Below are 22837 nucleotides of genomic sequence, written 5' to 3'. Positions count from 1 at the left end.
ACTGAGATGCAACAAGCAAAGGGATTTAAATGTGCCAAGCGACCCTCGGCACTGTGTTGAACTTGTTTGAGGCATCCCAGAGGCAGGAGTGGGAGCACTGAGCCTTGCTCCACTTTGCTCTGCTTCATTATGCTAAGTTAGTTTAGTAACACACCATTGCCCTTAGCAGGGCTTGTGCAGGGATTACAAAGCCTATTGTAAGGGCTTCCCGGCATTTGGACAAGTCCCTGCCCCTTCCTTTCCATGAGATGCCTGTTAAGGGGTGCCATGTGTCCGGCCAGGACTCTGCAGACAGCAGCACGAAGGGTGTAGGATGCAGGGCACGTCACGCCTGCAGGCAAGGCTGGCCACCCGGCTGGCTGGTCTCTGTGCCTGGCAGGCCCTGACCACAGTGGCTGCCTGCTCCAGCAGCCTTGACCTCCAGCAGAGACAATCTGCCCATCCCCAGCACTTGCAGCAAGGTATCTGCATGGGTTGATGGGGTGGTGGAAGCAGGAGCCAGAGCTGAAATCCTCAAATTCCTTGTGCCCAGTGACAAGGATGTGCTGTCAGTAATATTGGAGCAGGTCTGCAGGCAGGCAGAAGGGACCACCACTCCTACCTCTCCTGCCCCACCACAGTGCTCTGAAAAGGGGTGAGGTGTCCCCCAGGGCACAAAGAAATACCAAATGGAGCTGAGAACAACCCACAGATCACAAAACCCCCTGAGAACAGGCACATCCACCACCCATCCAAGTGGGTAAAGTGAGAAGGACAAGGACAAGGAGAAGGAGAAGGAAAAGGAGAAGAAGAAGGAGAAGGAGAAGGAGTAGGGAGAAGAGAAAGGAGTGGAGCAGGCTGGCAGAAGCAACACTGTTTTTTTGCAGACAAACATGGGCTCCAGGAAGGGCCCTGGGCGCATCTTCAGTTCTGGTCTCTGCTCTCAGAGACTGCACTCTTCCATAAGACTTTAACATGTGCGAGCTGCCCTCGGTGACAGTGCAGAGCCCGCTGCCTCCCAGCTGGACGCGTTCCAGAGGGTACAGCTCCAACATTAACGCAAGAAGAAAAATCTCCGGGATGGAGTTAGTCAGTTTTTATGCTGGATTGGATTTGAAGAAGCAACTGACATCAACTGAAGCATCTGTTCCTTACGGTGCTTGGGTTAAGTTTGCAACATGTCCGATGAAATACCCAGCAATGCAGGGAGAGGATTTATCCCAGTGAGAGCCATGTAGATTGTGCAGCCTCCCATTAGCATGTTGAGCCCTATGGTTTATTGTGTTAATTTGTTTGTGCTAACATACTGTCTTGTGTTAGTGATTAATATATAACACCATCTGACACACCAAAACACCATGAAAACATATGAGCTCCAGAACAATTGAGGTTGCTCTGTTCTTTGCTGTGACAGGGGACAGGGTGGAACAATAAGGAACGTCAGGGGCATTTTACTGGCCTAACAGAAAAGGGGAAAAGTCCTCGCAAGGTAAAAATCCTCACAGGACAGTCTACAGCAACTGCAGGCAGGGAGCTCTGGGGGACACCTCATCTCCTGACAGTGACTGAGCTCCGTAATGCCCCTCCATGCAAGGACTGTGCCTGTTTAACTGCAGCCCAATGTGGGGTGGCACCATCTGGGCCCCCCTGCATGGAAGCGAACCCACACACAGCCAACCTGCATGGCCACGGTGGCTTCACCAGCACACGGCGCCTGTGTGGGTCAGGCCTCAGTGCTTGCATCCAAACGAGAACCAGGCTGCCTTTAGCCAAAATAAATGTCTGCACAGGATGCTGCTGTGGGACTGAGTGAATATAAACCTTCGGTGCAACAACCACAACCAAGTCACGGAGAAATGCCTCCCCTTCCCTCTAGTGACTTGGTTGCAAGTAGATGGCTCGAAAATTACTCTTGCTCCACAGAAAGGATCTAGCAAGAAGCAGCGAGGCGGCTGCTTTCCCTTCAGATGCAGTGCAGCAGCAGTGTCCTCCTGTGCTCTGCAGGGCTCCTCACTGTTCTTTCCTAAACTTGTGCTGAGATAAGGAAACACGCTTCAACTGAGCCATTTTTGGCACCTCAGTAGTGGGTGGGGGGATCCTTCTTTCAAACTAAAAGCACCTCATTCCCCTGTAGCTGCAGCCCCGTTTCCCTGTGCACTCAGGGATTGCAGGCAGCCGGGCAAGAGCTTCCCCCTTCTCACCAGAGCCGGGGTGCGAGCAAGGAGGGAAAGGGCCAGACTGGAGGGGACAGGGACAAATTCACTCGCACATATTAAGCGGCAGATATGTGGGTAAGCCCCAGGCAGCAGAGCAGCACCCCCGTACAGAGATTTTTGACAGCATTAATGAACATTAATGAGGACAGGAGTGACAGAGAGTGACTGGTTTTAGGGCAGCTCCTGGTGCACTCGAAAGCAGACGAGCTGGGGTGGGCTCCTGAGGGAGCACCAGGCAATGACCCCAACTGCCAAGTTGCCTTACCCAGGCCACCTCAGAGCTCCCAAGGGAGTTCTGCACTCCAGGGCTGGGCAGGGGTCCCAAAAACTTCACAGCCCCAAACTGTGGGCCACACAGGGCAGCTGCACTGCAAGAGAGCACTGATATCTCACTGGAGAAGCATGAGCAGTTGTCAGGGGGAAAGAAAAAAAAGAAAAGGAAAAGGAAAAAAAGAGAAAAAGAGGGCGAAAGGGAGAAACCCCGCCGGCTGTGTGCTGGGGGAGAGTGGCTGACAGTTTTATTTCTGAGAATTTCCCTGTGCGTGATCTCTACATTGGGATCTGCAGGCAAGTGACCCCATAAAACCAGCCTGAAATCCCCATAGCAAATAACGCAGAGCCAAGGCTGGCAAGTAGGAGCCAGTGGGGGTCCGGGAAGTGTGGGAGGTGCGGGAGCCCAGCCCCACTCCCCTGAGCCCTACGGTGCCCCACGTACAGCCACAGGCTCCCCGCCGTGCCCATCTGCAGGGTCAGGCAGCCCACGGAGCCCCGCAAGCCCCAACTTTCCCAGGCGTGTCACTGCCTACTAGCAAGAAAACAACTGTTGTTGATGAGCATTGTGCTGGTTATAACAATAATTATTTATTATTGGATGCTTTTTCCTCAGGGTGTTTATCTCTCTTCTTTTTCTGTCATTCGTTCATGCTTTCTTTCTTTCTCTCTCTTTTGTTCTTTTCCTCCCTCTCTCTTTCTCTCTTTCTCTTTGTTTCTTTAATTCTTTCCTTTCTCTTCTCTTCTCTTCTCTTCTCTTCTCTTCTCTTCTCTTCTCTTCTCTTCTCTTCTCTTCTCTTCTCTCCTCTCCTCTCCTCTCCTCTCCTCTCTTCCCTCTCCTTTCATTGCCTCCTTCCCCAGCCCGAGTCCCAAACGCGCCCAACGGTGGAGCACAGCGCGGCTGCCGTGCGGAGCCGCGGACCCTGCCAGCGGCGGCCCGGGCAGGAGCTGCTCCCGGCGCGGCCCCAGGTGCCCGGTCCCGTCGCCGTCGCCGCAGGGGGACGAGCCGCGCTCCGTGGGGCCGCGCACCTGCCGCGCTGCCGCGGGACGGGACGGGACGGGACGGGGCGGTTCAAATCCCCGCTCAGCGCCAGCGGCGGGGCCGGGCGGGAGCGGGCTGCCGGGCCGGGCCGGGGCAGTGCCGCCCGCTGCCGCCGCTCGGGCGTCTCGGCGGCCGGAGGGGAGCGGCTCGGGGCGGCCGTGGGGGCTCTGGATGCCGCGCAACGGTAGCGAGCGGGGTCGGGGCGCCCCGGGGAAACCAGCGAGCTGCAGCGGGGGAGTGAGCCCCGACGAGCGCCGGCGGACCCCGCGGGGCCCCGCGCCGGGACGGCGACTGGCACCGAGCCGTGGTGCCAGCACTCCCAGCCCAAACCGCTCCAGGTGCGGGAAAGCGGGTGGGCAAAGGGGCTGCGGCAGAGCGCGGCTCGCCTTGCCTTGCGTTTCGTTCTTCTGTCGTTATCGGTCTGGCCGTCTTTCCGATGTCTTTTTCTGGCTCCCTTTTTCTTTTTGCTTTCTCTTTCTTTGTCTTCTTTCTTTCTTTCTTTCTTTTTCTTTCTTTCCATCCTTTTCTTTCTTTTTCTTTCTATTTTTTCTATTCTTTCTTCTCTTTTCCTTCTTTCTTCCTTTCTTTATTTTTCTCTTTCTGTTTCTTTCTTTTTTCTTTCTTTCATTCTTTCTTTCTGTGTGTCTTGTCCTACTTTCTGTCTGTCTTTCTCGGTGAGACCTGGTTAACACATTTGATTTTTGAATTTGTTAGATACATTCGTTAATTTCGGTTCCTATAGTTGAAACGTAAGTTGCAAAATAATACTAATAGTCGCCGCAGTCGGAGTAATAACGAGGATGACTGTAATGATAATAACAGTCTTCATCGATAACGGTCTCAAATCAAACGCCAGAAAATCCCCGTTTTTCCGGGGAACCGCGGGAACCGCAGGCTTTTTTCACCTGCCGAGATGTCCCCGGTTTCCTCTTTATCTCCCCTCCTACAACGAATCTGTAAATGTCCGCGGCTCCCGTTAGCTGAACCTCTACGAATTATTATTGTTTCGCCAGCAGCATCGCTACCGGCAGCGTTAGCCTTTCCCGTACTGTTCTTTTCCATCGCTCGCAGCGCACGGGCGGTGCTGCCGCGGCGGGCGGGGAAGAGCGGGGGCCGCGGGGTTCACCCTCCCCGGGCCCGGCCGCGGGAACCTGCCCGGGGCACCCCGCCGCGGGGCTGTTCATCCGGGAACTGTGCGGAGAAATAAGCGTGTGCGGACGTGTGCGCGGAGTGCGCTGCCGACTCCCCCGGCCCTGCGTGGCCCCAGCCCCGGCTCGCTGCCGCTCTCCCCCCGCTAGTCACTTGCTGCCCCACGGCTCAGCGGGGAGCCGGGGCTGCTGTGCCAAGCCCGAGCCGGGCCGCCCCCAGCTCCCCTCCAGACTCGGCACCCACCCCCCTCCGCAGCCCGGGCTCGCCGGGGGCCCATCGGGGCGCAGGGGTTGGGGGGCGGGAGGGACGGCGGGGCCGGGCAAGGGCAGGGGGAACGGGCAGAAAGGAGGGATCGCGGGAGGGACGAGAGGAGAGATGCGGGCGGAGGGGTGAGTGCGAAGAGCGGACGGAGGGAAGGCGGCGGGCGCTGGGGCTGTGTCCCAGCTGGGCCCCGGGGGCGCGGGGAGAGCCCGTCGGGGCCGTGGCGCATCTGCAGCGCAGCCCGGGCTCAGGGTGCGCGGGGGGACCCGGTCTGGGGGACCCGGGCACCTCCTCAGCACAAGGGCCGCGGCTCGGCGTGAGCACGACCCCGGCGCTGGAGCGGAGCGGGGGTGTCCGTGCCCGGGTGCACCTGGCCCGGCCCGTGGGGAACGGCGCCGGCGGGGAGACCCCTGCGAGGGAGGACGAAGGCAGCAGCCCTCGGTGTCCGCCCCCACCTCGCCTGAAAGGTCTGGGGGATTGCGGGGTGCGGCGCCCAAATGGGGGAAGGGGCGGCAGCGGATACCTGCTGCGGGGAGAAGCCTCGCCGGGGCCGGGGAGGGTGGTGGAGCGGCTGGGAGGCAGCGATGCTCGGGCTCCGGGGGCTGTGCCGCGGCTGGGGGCTGCCGTCGGGGGGGGGGGGGACGGGGAACTCGTTGCAACGCGTTGATTTCCTCGGTGCCGCCACGGGCTTTTGCACCGCCGGGGCCGGAGCGTTTCGGGGCGAAGCAGATGTGTGTCCTCGGAGGGCGGGGGGGGGGGGCGGGTTCTGCCCTTCTTCCCCGTCGAGCTCTCGGCGTTTCCGCAGCGTGGAGCCGTTCCCGGCGGAGAGGCGGAGGGACAACCCCGACCTTCGCTTCCACCTGCTCGGGCGAGGTGTGAGCCGAGCGGAGAAGCCCCCCTCGCCCTCTCCCTGGTGCCCTTCCGACAGCCTCCGGGCTCCATCCATTTCCCCCCCGCCGGCCCAGGGACGACCGCAGAGCCGGGGGCAGACCAGTATCGCTAACGGCGGGGTCAGCAACCCCACGTCGAGGCTGGATGCGCCTTGCAGGGCTCCGGAGATGCGGAGCGGCCGGCGAACGGGACAGGCGCCCGCGGGGCTGAGCGAGACGCCTGGCAAACGCGGCCTCTGGGTTTAGGCCCTTTTGGGGGTGCAGGAGAGGGGACAACCCCTTTTGCAGCACAGCGCCGTGCTACCCGCTCACTCGGGTGCGTTCTGCCGCTGCGGGGTTCCCCCGTCGCGGGGGAGCTGGGGCTGGTTTCGCCCTCCCGTCATCTCAGCTCCGCCCGGCGCCGTTCACGCGTGTGCGAACCCCGGGCGGCCTGCGAGGCCGGGCACGGAGTGCGGGAGCGGGGCGGCGGGGTTTCCTTTCAGGGATTTGGGTTTTCGGGGCTGCAGCCCCGCGGCTCAGCGGGGACCCGCTCCGCTGCCGCCCGGGCGCCGGCTGGCAACGATCCCCGGCAGGCACCGCTCAGCCCCGACACCGCCGGGCGGGTGGACAGGCCGGGGGGGTCCGTCCGCGCCCGGGCTGTCCCCGACGTGGCACCGCTTCCAGCTGGGGCTTTACCTAAGGAGCAGGGAAGGAGAAAGGCATAAACCTAGGAAACGGTGCGGGCAAGCAAGGCACGGGCAGCAGCACCCAGATCCCCGACTCTGCTGGGACGCTGGATTCGGGGCTTTTCTTACTTTCCGGGGGAGGGCGGGGGCGGAGGGGGGAATATTTTCTTTCCTCCTGGGGCAGAGGCTGCCCAGAGCCGGGCACACCTCGGGGAAGGGGCTGGCGCCCCGTGTCCCGCTCGCATCAGCCCTTGATCTTCCCGGAGGCGGCTTGCAGCTCGCACCCGCGGCTCCTCGCTTTCCTCCGGTATTGCCCCGAGGTGCCCTAACGAAATCCCTTCCCCTCCTCCTTGTATTGCCTCCAGGTAAGCAGCGTGGGTCAGCACTGGGACACTCTTCTCCGTGGCGTGTCCCTGAGCTCGGGATAGAAACTGCCCCGGCCGGGAATCGCGCTGCCAGCAGCAGCGTAGAAACAGAACACTGATCGTGTCACGCTCTGCCCTTATGCCGTTAGCTGCAGGAACATATGCTCAAATATGTAAGAGTAGTCTAGATTTTTCTCTGCAAATATTTTTACCACATCCAAAGATAATATTTCAACAGAAGAATCAAGCCCCGCAGGCTACAGACAGGGCAGCTATATATAACCCGCTTGCTCACTCCGGCTCTCCGCGCATCGCTCGGGTTATGCAACCCCCATCGCGCCAGTAGCCACCGGCGCGCCCCACGGCTCCGCCCGCCCCGTTGGGGCATTTCCCCCGGGACTTCGGTGCAGCCACCCGCCCGGAGGGACCGCCACCGGGACTGGTCCCGGGACTGGTACCGGGGCCGGGCCGGGCCCGGCGGGGCGGGCGCGCCGCCTCGCCCCGCGCCGATGCGGAGGAAGGGCCCGGGGGACGCCGCGGCGCTCCGAGGGGCCGGTGCCGGGCGGTGAGTAGCGCCTCACCCTCGCCGGGGCAGGGAGGGGAACGGGGGCGGCCCTCCCCGGCGGCGGGCCGTGCAGGTGCTGCCGACGGAGCGGGCTCTTACGCCGGGCCGGGCAAGGGCTCTCCTGCCGCCCCGCCGGGTGCTTTCCGTTTTCTCCGCTTTATTTTCGGCGAAGGAAATGCTCGAACGCCGGCGGGTGCTTTGGGGGTTTGGTGGCCCGGGGCTGGGGGGGCGGTGTCCACCCCGCACCGGCGAGGCGCCCGGCGGTACCCGCACCCGCAGCGCACCCCGACGTGCCCGGCCCCCGCCCGTTGCGGCGGCTCGGGCTGCGAATCCCCGCGGGCGCCGACTCTCCTCCGCGGTCGGGCCGGGGCAGCCCGCAGCCCCGCGGTGGATGCGGGCTGGAGGAAGGGAGCAATCCCCCCTTCTCGGTGCCGGACATCCGCAGCGTGACGCCGGGCTCGGCTCGGCTGGGCTCGGCTCTTCCCTTCCCGTCGGCCGGCTCCCGGCGCCGTGATTGACACCGCGGGCCCCTCCGCCCGCCCCGCAGCACATCCCATCCCTCCCCGCCGGCCGCTCGCCGTGCCCGGGAGGCGGGGAAGGGCCTCCCCAGCCCTTTGACACCGTCTCGGCAGGAGTTTCACTTCGCTTTCGCCGCCGCCGCCGCCGCTTCTGCAGGCAAACACCCCCGGCTTCCATGTGACGCCTCCCAGCCACTGAATGGGGGAAAGCGCCTATAAGGGAGCCACTTTCCCTACGTGCAGGAGAAAAGGAGGGGACGGGGGGGGGCAGAAGCAGGAGGTGGTGGTTGGGGGGAAGGGAAGAGAGAAAATAAATTAATAAATCGCAGGGAACGAAGTTGGGGGGACAGAAACTGAGACCCCGGGGAAGAAATTCGTGGGGTTATTTATTTCCCCGTCCCCCCCGTCCCCCTCCCGCTGACAGGGCTCGATCCGGCCCGTTGCGGCGCTCGGCGCTGGCTGCAAAGGGCCCCGGGGAAGTTTCTTGCTCCCCAACGCCCTTCCCGGGGGGGGGGGGGGGACAGAGGGTTTGGGTTGTTTTCTGTTGTGGTTTTGTTTTTTTTTTTTTAAGCTTCCCTCCCCCCCCCCCCCCCGTCTGGAAGGAGGGGGGTCTCGCTCGCACCTCCCTGGATGGTGCGGTAGAAAGGAGGGGAGTGAGGGGGTGGGAGGGGGGGCTCGTGGTGGGAGGCTGCCGCGGCTGCTGCTCCTGCATTGGTGTCTCCCCTATGGACGAAAACAGCCCTCTGTCTCCCAAGGCAAATGCTTTCAGTATCGCCTCTCTGATTTCAGTCGCCGCCGCCGCCGAGCAAGCAGGGAAGGGAGCGCTGGAGGAGCGCCGCGGCAGCCGCAGCGCGCCCGCCCGCCCCGGCTGCCGCCCGCAGAAGATGCACTTCAGCACCGTCACCAGGGACATGGAAGGTGAGCGCCGCGCTCGGCCCCGCAGGGCTGCGGGGATGGGACCCCCCCCGGGCCACGGCGTCTCGGAGGGTTTTCACGCGTCCCGGCCCGGCGGCAGGGCCGGGGGGAGCGCACGGAGCGCGGCCTGTCCGCGGCGCCGGTCGGAGGGGGCTTTGCCGTGCCCCCCCGGCAGGCCTGGGCCCCCGCAGCCCTCCCTGGGAGAATAAGGCTCTGCCCGTGCCCCGGTGGCGGCTTCCGACGGCTCCGCCGCTTGGACCCGCGTCTCCTCGGAGGTGCTGGAGCATCCTCCGACAGCGCCGGCCGTACCCAGGGCAGCGGCGGGCCGTGGCTCGGCTCCCGCTGGCTCTGCAGCCCCTGTCCGGGCCGGGGGCCGCGGCGGAGATAACTCAAGAGACCCCCAGGACCTCGAGGAGCCTTTCAGCATCGGAGGGGATCCGAAGGAGCCGTCCGTTCCCCGGGGCGGCCTGTCATGTGCCGCAGGGCCCGCTCGGGCCGGCGGCCGAGGGCTGCGCTGCCGGGGCCGTCCCGGCGCTCCTCGGCGCGGACCCGGAGCTTTGCTCTGGTCCCCGTCTGTTCCCCCTCTTTCGCCCGGGGATGGAAAGAAGGGGGGATTGCCAAACCAGATCCGCCTTCCCCTGTCAGCTACGGCCCCACGGCCCCAGAGCGAGGGACATTACCTGCAGCACCGTAGCTACACGGAAATAAGAACCGGTTTCTTTCTTTGAGTTCCCCCCCCTCCTCCTCTTTTTTTTTTTTTTTTTTCGGGGGGGTGGGGGGGTAGTTTGCTTTGTCCCAAATCGTGTGCGGCGAGGGAGGCCTTCTGCAGAGATAGCACGGGCTCTGCACCGCCGCGGCTCTTGGCAGATCTCTCGGGTTTGCAAAGGAAAAAAAAAAAAAAAAAAAGAAGAAAAAAGAGTTAAAAAAAAAAGAAGAGCCGAGGCAGGCAGGCAGCGGGAGCAGCGAGCTCCCCGCCTGCCCCGGGGGGAGCGGGGCTGGGGCCAAGCAAAGCGGAAAGGGGGAGGCGCCCCGCTGGGCTGGGCGCGGGGCAGGAGAGGAGGCGGAGGGCACCCCGCGGAGCCGGCGCGGCGCGGAGGCGGGGGCCGCGCGGAGCGGCGCGGAGCTCGGGGGGGGAAAGCGGGAGCCGGAGCGGAGCCCTGACGGCCTGTTTTTGGAATGATTTCAGCTATCTCCAGCCCCTGGCTCACCCAGCTGTCCCATTTTTGCGATGTTGCAGCTTTCACGGCCAACAGCCTGAGCAGCCTGAACGCCTCCGGGGGGTACCACCTCTCCCCCTCCCCGGGGGACCCGTACGGACAGCATGAGCCGCCGCACTACGAGCCCTGCACGGCTCAGCAGCACCCGCACCCGCCGCCCCAGCCCCAGCACGGCTACCCCTTCGGCGGGGCGGCGACGGCGGCCGGGGCCAACCCGCCGCCCCCAGGCCCCGAGCCTCCCGAGGGCGCCGGGGGAGCCGCCGCGGGGCCGGCCGCCGTCTCGGGCTGCTCCGCGGGGGCGGCCGCCGCGGCCAAGGCGCCGGTGAAGAAGAACCCGAAGGTGGCCAACGTGAGCGTCCAGCTGGAGATGAAGGCGCTGTGGGACGAGTTCAACCAGCTGGGCACCGAGATGATCGTCACCAAGGCCGGCAGGTCAGTGCGGAGCCCCCGAGCGGCCCCGGCTCTCCAGCCGCTCCCCCCGGCCGCGGGCACCCAGACTAGCCGGGGCGGGAGACTCCGGCCGCGGGCCCCGCCGGAGGCGGTTGAAGTCGCGGTGTGGGGGGAGAATCGAGGCTGGCCAGGGGCGAGCTGCGGGGCGGTCCGGCCCGGCGGTTGCCGTCATTCGATCCTAGCGCCTCTCCCGGGGCGAAGTCTGCGAGTTCTTGCGGCCCGAAGGCCTCGGGTGCTGCGGGGAAGAACGCGCGGCTCCTGCGGGCTGCAGGCGAAGGCGTGCGGGGGACGGCGGGCAGGGCGGCCCGGCCCGGCTCGGCCCGGGGGAGCCGCGCCGTGCGCTCCGCCGCCGGGGTGCACTCCCGCTGGAAAGGGCGCTGTGCTCCGCCGGGCGCCTTCGGCTTTCGGTTACCCCGCACGGGACTCAGATCCCCGTTTGCGGAGGACACTGTGCACCCGGGGCGGACAGCAACGGCACGGGGAGGCGGGGGAGGGACAGAAAAAACTTAACAAACCAACCCGTGCAATACCTGTAACTAAATAAATTTTTAGCACGGGCAGATCTTTTCCTTCCGGCGGGGACGCAAACAGACCCCAATTCTGCACCTTGAAACGTCCTCTAGGACTGTTGCATTTCCCGACTATCGAGTGACGAGCCCGGCTCAGCCTGGCTCTCCTCGGCCCTGCTCCGGCAGCCGAGGCGCGGTTCCGCCGGCGGCTCGGCTGGGCTCGGCGGGCCGGGACCCGGCTCCCGGCCAGGGAACAAAGGAAACGGCTTATGCGACCGCGTTAGAAACGAGCAAAACATATGGGGGGAAGAGGAGCCCCAGTTACGGTTGTTAATTACTGCATTTAATTGCGATCGCCGGGAAGCGCCGTGGCGGCTCGGGCAGAGCTGCGGAGCTTTCCCCGCGCAGGCTCTGGGCAAACGCTGCCTTCGGCGGGGGGGAGCGCATTGCTCGGGCTCTGGTCTCTTCCCTTGATTTAAAGCGATCCGGCGGTGGGGGAGAAAAGAAAAGCAAAGCAAACAAATTAACAAATCCTCCAGTGCTTGCTCGCAGTTAGCCCCGGGGGTGGCTGCAGCGGCGGCAGCTGGAGCCCCGGGCGCTGCCGCAGCCCCCGTCGCCGGGGGAGAAGGGCACAGCGCGGCTCGTCGGGGTCCGCTCCGAAAGGGCCCTGCACCAGCGGTGACCGCGGCCGTGCGCTCCCGCTCTCCCTCCAGCGGTTCTGAGGGTCCCGAAGGTGCAAAAATTGAAATATTTTATAGGTACACGGTTGCTTTTTTTTTTTTTAATTAGCAGTTTGCTAAAATAAAAAAAATCACCGCGGTGCTCGGTGGAAAAGCAGCCGGCGGAGGGGCCGGCGCTCTGCTGCGGGACCCCGGGTGTGATTTCCCGCAGACGGTGCCTGTCTCCGGCCGCGGCCCCTGAGCCCGGCGCCGGGCTCGGCGCTGCTTTCCTTAGCGGAAAAGGTCGTTCAGGCTCCAGGCGGAGGCTCTCTGCGAACAGGAGCTCTTCGATCTGGCGTTCTTCGCTCTCCCGGGACAGCGAAAGGATTGCAAATACCCCACTCCAAAAGGGCTCAGAAATGAACCAACTCGATTTGAATCAGGGGCTTTTTTCCCCCCACTTCGTTTACTTTATGACACCGACAAATCTCCAGACATGCAGCTAAAAAAGAGGACAAAACGGGATAAAACCAGCAGGGAAAGGCTCGGGGAAGGCACTGTTCTCTCCCAGCGCCTCCGGGCTGGCCCTGCTGTTTGTCTAGGTGGGTCTTATCATCTCGGGTTGTTTGTTTTAAAACTTAGTTTTAAAACAAGAAACACCGGAACTGAAGCTAATGGGGGCTTTAACACCTTTAAAAATAATAATAACAGAGGGAACGATTGGAAACGTCCTCCAGAGTTTGCTAAAGCGTTACAGAGAGGGAGACGCAGCCACCCGATCCTGATGCTGCCCGGCAGTGCCGGGCCCGGACTGGAAGGAGCTGCGGGGCCAGAGCCCCGTTGCCCCACCGCCCTGGCAGGCAGACTTTCCTCGGCGGAGAGCAGCAGCGCACAACCAAAAAAGCCCCGGGAAGACGCACAGCAGGTCCGGCCGTGCCCCCCGAGAATGAGCCCGGGGGGGGCTCTCAATGTCCGCGTCTGATCGGGTTGTTTTTTCAGGGGGTGTTGGGAGTTTGGTTTTTCAACGGCTGCAAACCCCCTTCCCGGAATGCCGCCCGCTGTCGCTCGCTTGGTTTCCTACTCGGGGGAAAAAAAAAATACATCAAACAAAACCGAAGCCGTAACGAGCCCCGACGCGAAGGCGCATCTTCGGCGTGTCCCGCCGGGGAGCCGCGGGCCGGGCCCTGTCCCCGGTGTGTGCAGAGGGAGGGAGGGAAGGACGGGGGGGCCGCCCCGGCCCCTTCCCTTAACCCACCCCCGATCGCATTTGCCCCGCAGCCCCTCGAAGGAGTCGTGCCGTTGCTGAGCGTGGGACCCGTGCCCCCGGCTTAGACTGGGGTCCCCGGGGCCTGCGCGGAGCAAAGCAGTGGGAACAGCCCCGGGGGCCGACCTGCGGGCTCCTTCCAGCTCTGGTTTTGCCCCGCAGACTTACGGGGACCGGGAGCCTGACCGGGCTCTGGCAACGAAGCGGAGCCGGGAGCTCGCTCGCTGGGAGGTCCCCGTTGCCCTCTAGTCCCTGCCCGCCGGGGGGGTGCGTTTGCCCTGCCGGGCTGCGGGAGGTCTCCTGCTGGCCCCAGGGACCACACTGCTGCTGTAACTGCTGGGCAGATTTGGGGAGGCAGAAGCTGCAGAAGTGGGAACTCGGTCCCCTCGCGTTGCCCACAGGAGATTCTAGACGTGCCCCCCCAGGCTGCCCGAGCCTCGCTGTGCCCCTGGCGTGAGTGTGGGTCCAGAGACGGGGTAGTGCCTTGCATCTACCTCAAATCAGGTCAGCTGGAAGGATGGGGAAACCGCGAGGAGGAAATTCTTTTCACTTGTGTCTCCCCATGGCAAAGGCAGTGGTGGTGCTTGTTCCCCCTCTGGCCTCTGTGTCCCGCCACAGCGGGGCATTTCATGTGTCTGACACAAGCGGCCCCGGAGCTGGCAGAGAGGCAGGACTGCCCAGCGCTGCCCCAGCTCATCCTCCGGGGCTGAGGGACACGCAGCCCCACTCCTCATGCTGCCCGGCTGCATCTGCCTTTTCCTCCCATTTCAGCCGGCGGTTCCTGCGAGGGGACCTGAAGTTGCAACCAGGCGTACGCCAGGGCAGCTGGAGGGAAAGGGCCGGGAAGGCTGCAGGGCTCCCTCACCCGACCCTGAGCACCCCCGGGGCCGGGGAGGGTGCGGGTACCTGCGCCGGCTCCTCGGGGCTCCCTGTTGCCCCTCAGCTCAGCTCTCCTCTCTCTCCTCTCTGTGCCAGGCGCATGTTCCCCACCTTCCAGGTGAAGATATTCGGGATGGACCCTATGGCTGACTACATGCTCCTCATGGATTTCGTCCCCGTGGATGACAAGCGATACCGGCAAGTAACACCCTGCCTGCCCCGCCATGCTTGGCGCTGTAGGGACTGGCGGGTCGCTGCCTGGCCCCTGCCCCTCCTGGGGCTCGGGGATGCGCCCCTGGGCCTGACACGTATTGGTGCGAGACGAGGATGAGACACGGGATGTGGCTACACTGCGGTCTGTTTCACACTGTTGCAATGAGTTTGGGGCCGGGAGTGGTGTGGGGCGCAGAGCCCCTTGGCTTTCTCACAACACTTGCAGCGGCTGGGACCAGGCTGGTGCGGGGCAGGTAGATGCACAGGTTTCTGTGGGGCGGCAGGGCAGGAACCACCTTGTCCTGCCCAGAAAAGCCCTCCCCATCCCGCTGCTCCACATCTCTGCCCAGCAAATGCCCATTCCCCCTAACAAAAATCCCCCCGGTGCTACTCAAGTGCCGTAGCCTCTCAGCTGGGGCAGGTGGCCCGGCGGTGCTGGCCCCGCGGGCGTCCCGGGGCTGTGCCATGCCTGCCGGGGAGCCGGCTGGGTGCTTGGGTGAAGAGAGTGGGTTTTGTGCTCTGGAGAGGCACCCGTCATCCGAGCCACAAAACCCTGCCCTTGTTTCCAGTGGCAGCGTAGGAAGGCCTTGGAAACTGGTGACTCGCAAGGCAGCGATGCGGTCTGGTTGGGAACCCCTTTAATTTAAAGACAGTGAAAGGCGCATTATGTATTTAGCTTCAGATCAGGACGCCGAGCAGGCAGCCCGCGTAGGAATCACAGGGTCCGATATATAAATATTTAGACAGATATCCAAATTCTCAGGGCGTCCTAGAAATGTTTGCTTGTCAAGGGAAGTGGGATATATAACATCCAATTGAGTATATCTTTAAAAAGTAATGTTTCTGCTCGAGTCCAATGGTGTCTAATTCCCCCTGTGCAAACACTGGCTTTTAAAGTAAACACACGTATAGAAGATTGGTTTCTCTGTTTTAAATGTTACAGTTGAATATGTACTTTGAAAGAATGAAACAAGACTGCGAAACTCTGGACCTGCTATTAATCTACACATAACTAACTTTCCACTCTTCACTTAAAGCCAGAACATTACTGTAGAGAGGGCTCCCTTCCACCCGTTTTTTTAGAGGAACGGGGAGCTTTTGTGGCTTCTCTGCCAAATCTGCGCAGGTAGCTGTGCATTTTCTCCGCCCTGCAGATTTCTCTCCCGCCAGTTCCATCGGTGACCTGATAAGATATTATTTCCCCCCCGCAACGCCTCTGGCTGTGGAGGAGCGCTCCTTCCTTTTGTTGCCGTAGGAAGCGGGACTGGGGGGGGGAGCCGGCGCTTCCCCCTCGCCGGGCCGGGTCCTGCGGGGCCGCGGGGAGCCGCTGCGAGGGGAGGTGGCGGGAGCCCCCCGGGCTGCGGCTGAGGGTGCCTTCCCCTCCCTCAGGTACGCCTTCCACAGCTCCTCCTGGCTGGTGGCCGGCAAAGCCGACCCCGCCACCCCCGGGAGGGTGCATTACCACCCGGACTCCCCGGCGAAAGGGGCGCAGTGGATGAAGCAGATCGTTTCCTTCGATAAGCTCAAACTGACCAACAATTTGCTGGATGACAACGGGCATGTAAGTGTCCCCCGGGAAAAGGTGTCGAGCACGGGGCTGCGCCGGGGGGAACTCCCCGTGCCGTGATTCCCGTGGGGTGCCCCTGCCCGCGCCCCTCCCCAGGGGCTCCGCGGCCCCGTCCTGCCCCAGCCCCGCGGCTGCCGCCGGGCAAGGGAGCCGGCAGGGCCGGGGGCTGCGCTCTCCTCTCTCGATGCTCCGCCTGGATCAGTTATTGTCTCCTTGCTCGTTTTATCATTCAGATCATTTTGAACTCCATGCACAGATACCAGCCGCGTTTTCACGTGGTCTACGTGGACCCCCGGAAAGACAGCGAGAAATACGCGGAGGAGAACTTCAAAACCTTCGTCTTCGAGGAGACGCGCTTCACGGCCGTGACCGCCTACCAGAACCACCGGGTGAGGCGGCAGCGGGGCCCGAGACAACGAAAAAGGGGGGGTGGTATCGCCCCGGAGGTCCCAGGGGTGCGGGCGCGCCCGGCGCTGGCTCAGCCCCTTCTCCCGGCTCCCGGGCAGAAGGCCGGGCTGCGGGTGTCCGTCGGTGGCGGGGGTGTCTGGGGGTATTCCCGCCTTCTCCTCCCCGTCTGCTAAACCCATTCCGGGGCAGCGCAAGGAACCCGATAGCCGGGGAGCTGCGCAGATCTGCATCGTTGCACGCCGAGGAAGCGGCGTGAGCTCCAGCCCCATCGCCCGCTTCCCCCCGCCCGGGGGGACCTCATTACCTATGTAAACCCGAGACTGGGGCTAGTTTGGAAACTACGGGCTTACCGCTGTGAAACGTCACTCTCAATCTGTTTGGATAAACCTGCGATTTTACTTCTCTAAACTCGTAGTGGTCTCTTCCTCCCCGGAATACAATTGTATGTTAAAAAAAGAAACAAAACGAAACAAAACGACCCAGCCCCCCTAATGTGATGCGGATTTCTGGGCAGCAGTTAATCCAATTGCTGCTTTAAATCGCATCAGCGTAACGTGAAGAGCAGGAATCCCAGCCGCGAGTGCAAATACGATTTCATAGCGGGGGCTTTTCAGCGCTGCTCCAAACCGCCTCGCTCCGCGCTGATGCCGCAGCCCCGCGCCGGGGCTGGGTCGCGGGGCTGTCCCCGAGCAGCCGCCGGCGATGCCACCCTCTGCAGTGGCTCCGAGCAAATCGACCCGGGTCCCCCCGGGATGCTGCGGTTGGACCGGCACCCCGCCCCGGAGAGGCGGCGGGGCCGGAGCAAGGCTGTGCCTTTAAGGGGCTCCGGAGTCCCTCCCCGGCTGGCATTTGCCTGATGGCTCTGGACAGCTGCTCTTTCTCTCCTGCTTTCTATCAGTTTGACCTCTAAGGCTGGAACTGTCACTGAGGGGCTTAACGTTTGTTTTTCAACCCATTCCGGAAACTCACAATCACATACTTTATCCGTGGATTTGCTTAAATATAGAAAATGTCCTGCCTTCTCCCTGGCGAATTAAATAAATACATAAGTATGATTTATCCAGTGATTTGTTTTAGCTGCTCCGGTGGTGACCCATATAATATGGCATTTTCTTACAAGTGCATTTACACAGCTTTTGCAGCCGACTCGGGCTGCCTGTCCCTTCGCCTTGAACTCCTATTAGATAGCGTACTAGCCCGCATTTTCTGACAGAGGGAAAGCGCATGTTTGTGCTCTGCGGCAGAGCATGCCCTGGCTCCACTGGCCACCTGGGCCCTCTCTGTTACACTAGGCACTGCTGACTCCCAAAGCCCGCTCAGGGACACGCTCACTGTCTGACCAGGGAGCCCCGTGCAAGCTGCTTTGAGACATTTACCCCCTTTTCCTCACAGATCACGCAGCTGAAGATTGCCAGCAACCCTTTCGCCAAGGGATTCAGAGACTGTGACCCTGAGGACTGGTAAGGCTGTGTCTTTATTGACTATTGACTGCACCCCAGTTTCACCCCCAGTTTCACATGCACCTGCCCAGCTTACACTTGCACAAGGCTTGCATGGAATTCGGGGGACACTGGGTCAGGCCCCGTTTGCCAGCTGCAGCTCACAGCAGCAATGCTCCAAGTGCTCATTCTGTTGGACCATCAGCTCCGTATCACTTCTCTCCTTCTTCCAGGCCCAGGAATCACAGGCCAGGGGCCCTTCCTCTCATGAGCGCTTTTGCCAGATCCCGGAATCCAGTCTCTTCCCCAGCCCACCAGAACGGGACAGAGAAAGGTGAGAGCCCCCAACGGCTGGGCCAGCCTGTCACCCTGGACCTGCTGGCCTGCACGGCCGGCCTCAGCGCATGCATGCTTGGGGCCAGAGTTGCACACCGTGCTGGTGCACAGCCACCTGCAGCAGGCACGGCTCCGTTGCTAATGAGCTTTGCACTACCACCTATTTTTTAAACAAAAGTAGCCACCTTCGTAGCCTAATTTGTTCTTCCTAGGTCTAAAACACTCACTGCTGTTGTGCTTAAGCAACTTTGCTGCTTTGAATGACACTGCCCTTTTCCTTTAGTGTCCCATTTTTGACTTTTTGGCAGCAGGTTCGGCTTTTCAGGCAGGGATGCCGCGAGGGCCACTGTCTCCTCCTCGCATTGCCCTTTTAACGCTCCTCGGCAGCGCGTTCGGGGCCGACCCGCTCCCATTCAGGAGCTGCAGTCAGGTCGAACAGCACCTCTGCCCATTGACTCCTTTTCCATTACGCAGAGCAAACAACTGCAAAGACAACCGAGGGCCTTTCTTCCAACACACTCCGGGCCTGCAAAATAAAGGGAAGTCTGTATTTGTTTAGTGTTACACAATTGCAAAAATTTCAGGCGTGTACCAGCTTGTCAGTCAATTCAGCTCCATTTATCGAAGTCAGAAGGTCCTGCCCCACAAGCCCCGGTTCCTGCTGCATGCTGCTGCACACTTCGCTTGCGAGCCTCGCTTTTATCTTCGCGCGCCGCTTTTTTTTTTTTTTTATTGATTTAAATTGATTACCCGCAGCCCGGCCCGTCGGGGGCAGCGGTGCTGACGCTGTGTGCCCCCGCAGATGCTGCCGAGAGCCGGCGGGAGTACGAGCGGGAGGCGGCCGGCGGGACGCCGCTGCACGCCGAGGCCGCGCACCAGCAGCTCATGTCCCGCGTCCTCAGCCCCGCGCTGCCGGGCGGCGGCGGCGGCGGCGGCCTGGTGCCGTTGGGCGGCGCGGGCGGCGGCCGGCCCAGCCCGCCCCACCACGAACTGCGCCTGGAGCCCGCCGCCTCGGAGCCCCTCCACCACCACCCCTACAAGTACCCGCCGGCGGCGGCCGCCGCCTACGACCACTACCTGGGGGCGAAGAGCCGGCCCGCCCCGTACCCCCTCCCCGGCATCCGCGGGCACAGCTACCACCACCACCACCACCATCACCACCACATGAACGCGGCGGCCGCGGCGGCGGCGGCGGCCGCCAACATGTACTCGTCGGCCGGCGCGCCCGCCAACTACGACTACGGGCCCAGATAACGGCGCCGCGCGCGCCCCGCGGAGCCGCCGACGGCGCGAGAGACTGGCGGCGGCGGCCGCGCGTGCCGCGACCGTTACCGTCCTTCCCCCCTTCCCGCCTTTCCCTCTCTTCCCGCCTTACGAGTGAGCTGATAGGCCAGCTTGACCTGATCGACAATCGGAGAGTCCAATCGCAGGAAGCCGGGCACCCCCCCGTCCCGCTTCCCCCCCCCCCCCCCCGTCGGTGGGCCGTGAGGGCGGGCGGCGGCGGCGGTGGGGTGCGGGCGGGGGGATGCAGGAGGCTGGCCGGGGCCCGCCGGGCGCTTCCCATCGCGGTGTGACCCGCAGCTGCACTTTGATAAACGAAGCCATATGTGGTTATCTCCCTTCTCCCTATCCCCGCGCCTCCGTCCTCGCGGATGCCTCGCGAGTGCGCCGGGCACCGAAGACCGTAGGGCCGCTGGGAAGCGGCGGGAGGACGGGGAAGCGGCCGCGGTGAGGTGACTTGCCCCCTTCTCACTCGCCCGCCGGGTTGTCTGATGGAGATTTGGTGTTGCCGCCGGTTTTGGCGTTGCCACGGGTGTTTCCCAGCCCAGCGGGATGTGTAACGTTAGCGCCGAGCAGGGAGGGCTGCGGGGCTGGCAGTGAGCACCAGCGGACACCAGCCCCCGGCAGCGGCGGGCCCCCCGGGGATGGAGTGTAATTCTGCACGTGTCGATGTAAGTCTCTCTTTTACCTCGGGCACGCATGGCCTCCCTCACAGTTGGTTCAGGTGGTTCTTTGAGGAGACTGTCAGAGGAAGCAGGGTTTAGCTTAAGGGAACGCTTTGAGTCTTCACTGTCAGAACAAATTGTCCGCTTCTCCTCCGGTCCTGACCTGCTTGTGAGTTTTGGGGTTCATTGGGGCGGCTTAACCACCACAGCATTTTCTGGAGCTGTTGAGAAGAGCCCATGGCCAAGAGCACAGCCATGTACAGCTTCTTGTTTTCACAACGATGGTTTAAAAACCAGCCTCGGGGTGGGAGGAATACCTGCAGAATTTAGGCTGTGTATTCTCAGCAATAGTTCGTAAACTGGCTGCTTCCCAGGCAGCCTCACAGTACTGCCTTCCTACATCCTTTTCCGAGCTCTTGACGCTCTCCCGTTGAGAGGTGCCTTTTAGAGGAACTTCAGGGTTTTTTTCCCCAGAATGCCTCACCCCTTATATTTGGCTGACCCAAACTGCAGTAGTCCCAAAGCACCTATTCTGCACCTACCTGCTTGCTGCATCTTCCCTCTTAAAGCTGGTAAGTACTTTTTTCTTTTTTTCCTTTAATATCTTCCTTCAGTAGTCTTTCCTTATTGTTGAAAAGATGGGCCTGTTCATCACAGTTTCTCCAGTGATGTGTTTTGAGTAGCTCGCTTGTGTTTTTTGTCAGATGTTCACCGAACGGCAGTCCCTTTGTGTTCAGAGAAGGTATTGAACAGCTTTTCAGCTGTGTTGGTATACAGTATTATGAACACTTTCCTGATTCTTCCACGTGACTCTATGAAAAGAAGGGATTTTTTTGGTTTTGGTTTTTTTTTGAAGCCCTCTATTCATCCATGTTTGTGCATTTTCCCTACAAACCTTTCAAAACATAATCTTTCCCTTGTGCAGGTGGCAGTGTTAATAGCAATGTTTATTCCGTCTTTGGCAGTGGGCTTTGGGCTTCGGGCTTCCAAAACTTTTTGGAAGGGTTTAAGAAGGGATACAGGCTAACATGAATATTTTATGTAATTTTTTTTTCTGTTATAAAAAAATATATCTGGATCCATGAAAAAGACTTGTGCAAGAAATATGTATTTTATTTGACATTTGCAGTGAATTGTGAGATTCTTAGTGTCTGACTAAACCATAACTAATGTTCTCAGAAAGGTTGATGTAAAATAGCCTTGTGTTTATTACTAGTCAGTGGGAAATGGCTCTCGGATGTGCTCAGTTGCTTTGCCGCTGTTATATCAGAGTTTTCAGTATGATTTGTTATCTGTAAACTGATTAGTGCCAAAGCTTTGGTCAAACGTTTAATGAAGTTGTTATATTTATTATTTCCTTCAAAGATTATACAAACGCTTTTTTTTTCCTTGATAGTTGCAGTGTAGGAAAAAGGTGAAGACAACCAAAGAATCATATCTGCAAACAGTGTAGATACATGTAGATATCTGTAGATATTTGTAGATAATCTTATTTCATTTAAATTGAAAAGACATTGGACAGTGACATTTATAAATGTTTTTCCTCTTTCTTTCTTTCATTTCTTGTTTGATCATTTGTGTATATTTGTCTGTTTGTCTGCTCTGAAGTCTAAACCTCCCCTACCAAATGACGTCATTTAAATAAGGAGGGATACTAAACTGGAGTTGTTTAGTCTGAGCGAATAGTGAATCTCCATAGGCGATTGCTCCCTCCCTTCTCTCTCCAGTTGCTGGAGCTGCCTGGTTGTAGTGATCTACACTTATTATGCAATAACTTGCAGGGTTGGGGTTCCAGGCTGAAATGGATACTGTACACTTCTGTTTGTGTTGGTAAGCACCTATTTTCTTTAAACATACATAGACTGCTGCAAGAAGTGCCACTGGCTCTCAGTGCAGACTGGCCACACACCTTTTCAAACGTACTTTACTGCACAAGAGCTGAGGGCACTGCATGACCCAAGATGCCAGGACTAAACGGTACTGTTACAGAAAGTGGATTGAGGTCCCTGCTCTGACTGTAGGAATTTTAATTTATCTCCGTTAGAAGAAGAGAAAATTACAGAACTCCAACCTATGGCTGCGGGCAGTGGGCCCTCGGGATCACTAGTCTATCCTCTGTGCTAGAAGAACCACTACAGAAATCTTGTGTCTGAGTGGAAAAGAGAGACCATGCAGCTGTATCAAGACTACAGTTTTAACTATGAAAATGGTATTTCTAACCTTGCTTTTAGGCCATCAACATGCAAGGTGCTTATATATGTTAGTATTAACCATGTTAGCAGTCCATTTCATGTCATGTTTTAGTCCTTAAATCAACCTTTCTCGCGGCTTTGACTAGTGTTTCCTCCTTGCGTAGCTATGTCTGTCTCACTGGATGGGAGTGTTCCAGATATGGAAAGCAAGCAGGGGTATTTTTGTATCACCACAAAAAATCCACTTCAAACAAACAAAAAAACCCACATAACACTGCACATTGACTAGTAAAAGCCTTTTGAAAATCACAGAAAATCTGTAACAGTTTAATTTCATGTTACCTGTCAGCCAGTTAGTCAAGATATGTCATGTACAGGTCATGCCTTATCTATATGTATTGCAGTTTCATTTGAAAAGTGACTTTGTATGATTTGAGTACATGTATGTTTAAACTTCACTCAGTACATGCTGTCACCAAGGTCCATGGCACATACTCGGAAAGAAGGCTGCAGCATTTCCAGACAATATTTCCACTTATGGTCGCCTCAAGTCACACATAACACTGTGTATTTAAAAGCTGCTGGTAAAACAGGCCCAAGCACAGAGGTTACAAGCACCCTTTGTCTCTTCCAAACAGGGCTAGAGAATAAATTAGCCATGTGGCTCCATTTTCCAGAGGTACAGGCTGAATTTACTGATTGCTCCAAAGGTCTGAAAACCACATCACTTACCTCAGTGGATAAATATAGGATTAGGCACCCACAGGTGAAACAAGGGAGGTCTTTGCTTGATCACTTACCCCAAACACTGGGGATAGCTCAGGTTTTCAGGAATGGTTTTTTTGGTGGTGGTGGTTTTATTTTTTCCTTGCTGATGGATCTGACTAAATGCAATGTAGGATAGGAGCATGGGGATGAGACTT

General features: G+C 59.8%; 2 protein-coding genes across 9 annotated transcripts; one reads left to right on the top strand and one right to left on the bottom strand.

Moving 5' to 3' along the window:
• Positions 1-3295: 3295 nt before the first annotated feature.
• Positions 3296-22592, top strand: TBX1 (T-box transcription factor 1). Of its 8 annotated transcripts, none has more exons than XM_030024147.2 (9): positions 3296-3434; positions 8710-8838; positions 10022-10484; positions 13910-14011; positions 15416-15587; positions 15827-15982; positions 17394-17461; positions 17674-17774; positions 18579-22592. In XM_030024147.2, exons 2-9 carry the CDS (start codon positions 8805-8807, stop codon positions 19028-19030), a joined length of 1548 nt encoding a protein of 515 aa, XP_029880007.1. In that variant the 5' UTR covers positions 3296-3434; positions 8710-8804; the 3' UTR covers positions 19031-22592. The 8 variants fall into 8 exon arrangements, with proteins under 8 accessions (XP_029880007.1, XP_029880008.1, XP_029880006.1 ...); XM_030024148.2 differs by lacking the exon at positions 3296-3434 and adding an exon at positions 3738-3845; XM_030024146.2 differs by lacking the exon at positions 3296-3434 and adding an exon at positions 4955-5045.
• On the bottom strand, positions 3308-4895 carry LOC115346472 (predicted GPI-anchored protein 58). The gene is made up of 2 exons (XM_030026546.1): positions 4413-4895; positions 3308-4188 (listed from the first exon to the last, which is right to left on the bottom strand). The coding sequence occupies exon 2, from the start codon at positions 4025-4027 to the stop codon at positions 3308-3310; it is 720 nt and encodes a 239-aa protein (XP_029882406.1). The 5' UTR covers positions 4028-4188; positions 4413-4895.
• Positions 22593-22837: the final 245 nt, after the last annotated feature.

The sequence above is a fragment of the Aquila chrysaetos genome, chromosome 9 (assembly GCF_900496995.4).
Source record: "Aquila chrysaetos chrysaetos chromosome 9, bAquChr1.4, whole genome shotgun sequence".
Lineage (NCBI taxonomy): Eukaryota > Metazoa > Chordata > Aves > Accipitriformes > Accipitridae > Aquila > Aquila chrysaetos.
The sequence above is the reverse complement of the archived record's forward strand: the minus strand, read 5'-3'. Positions and strand labels throughout refer to the sequence as shown.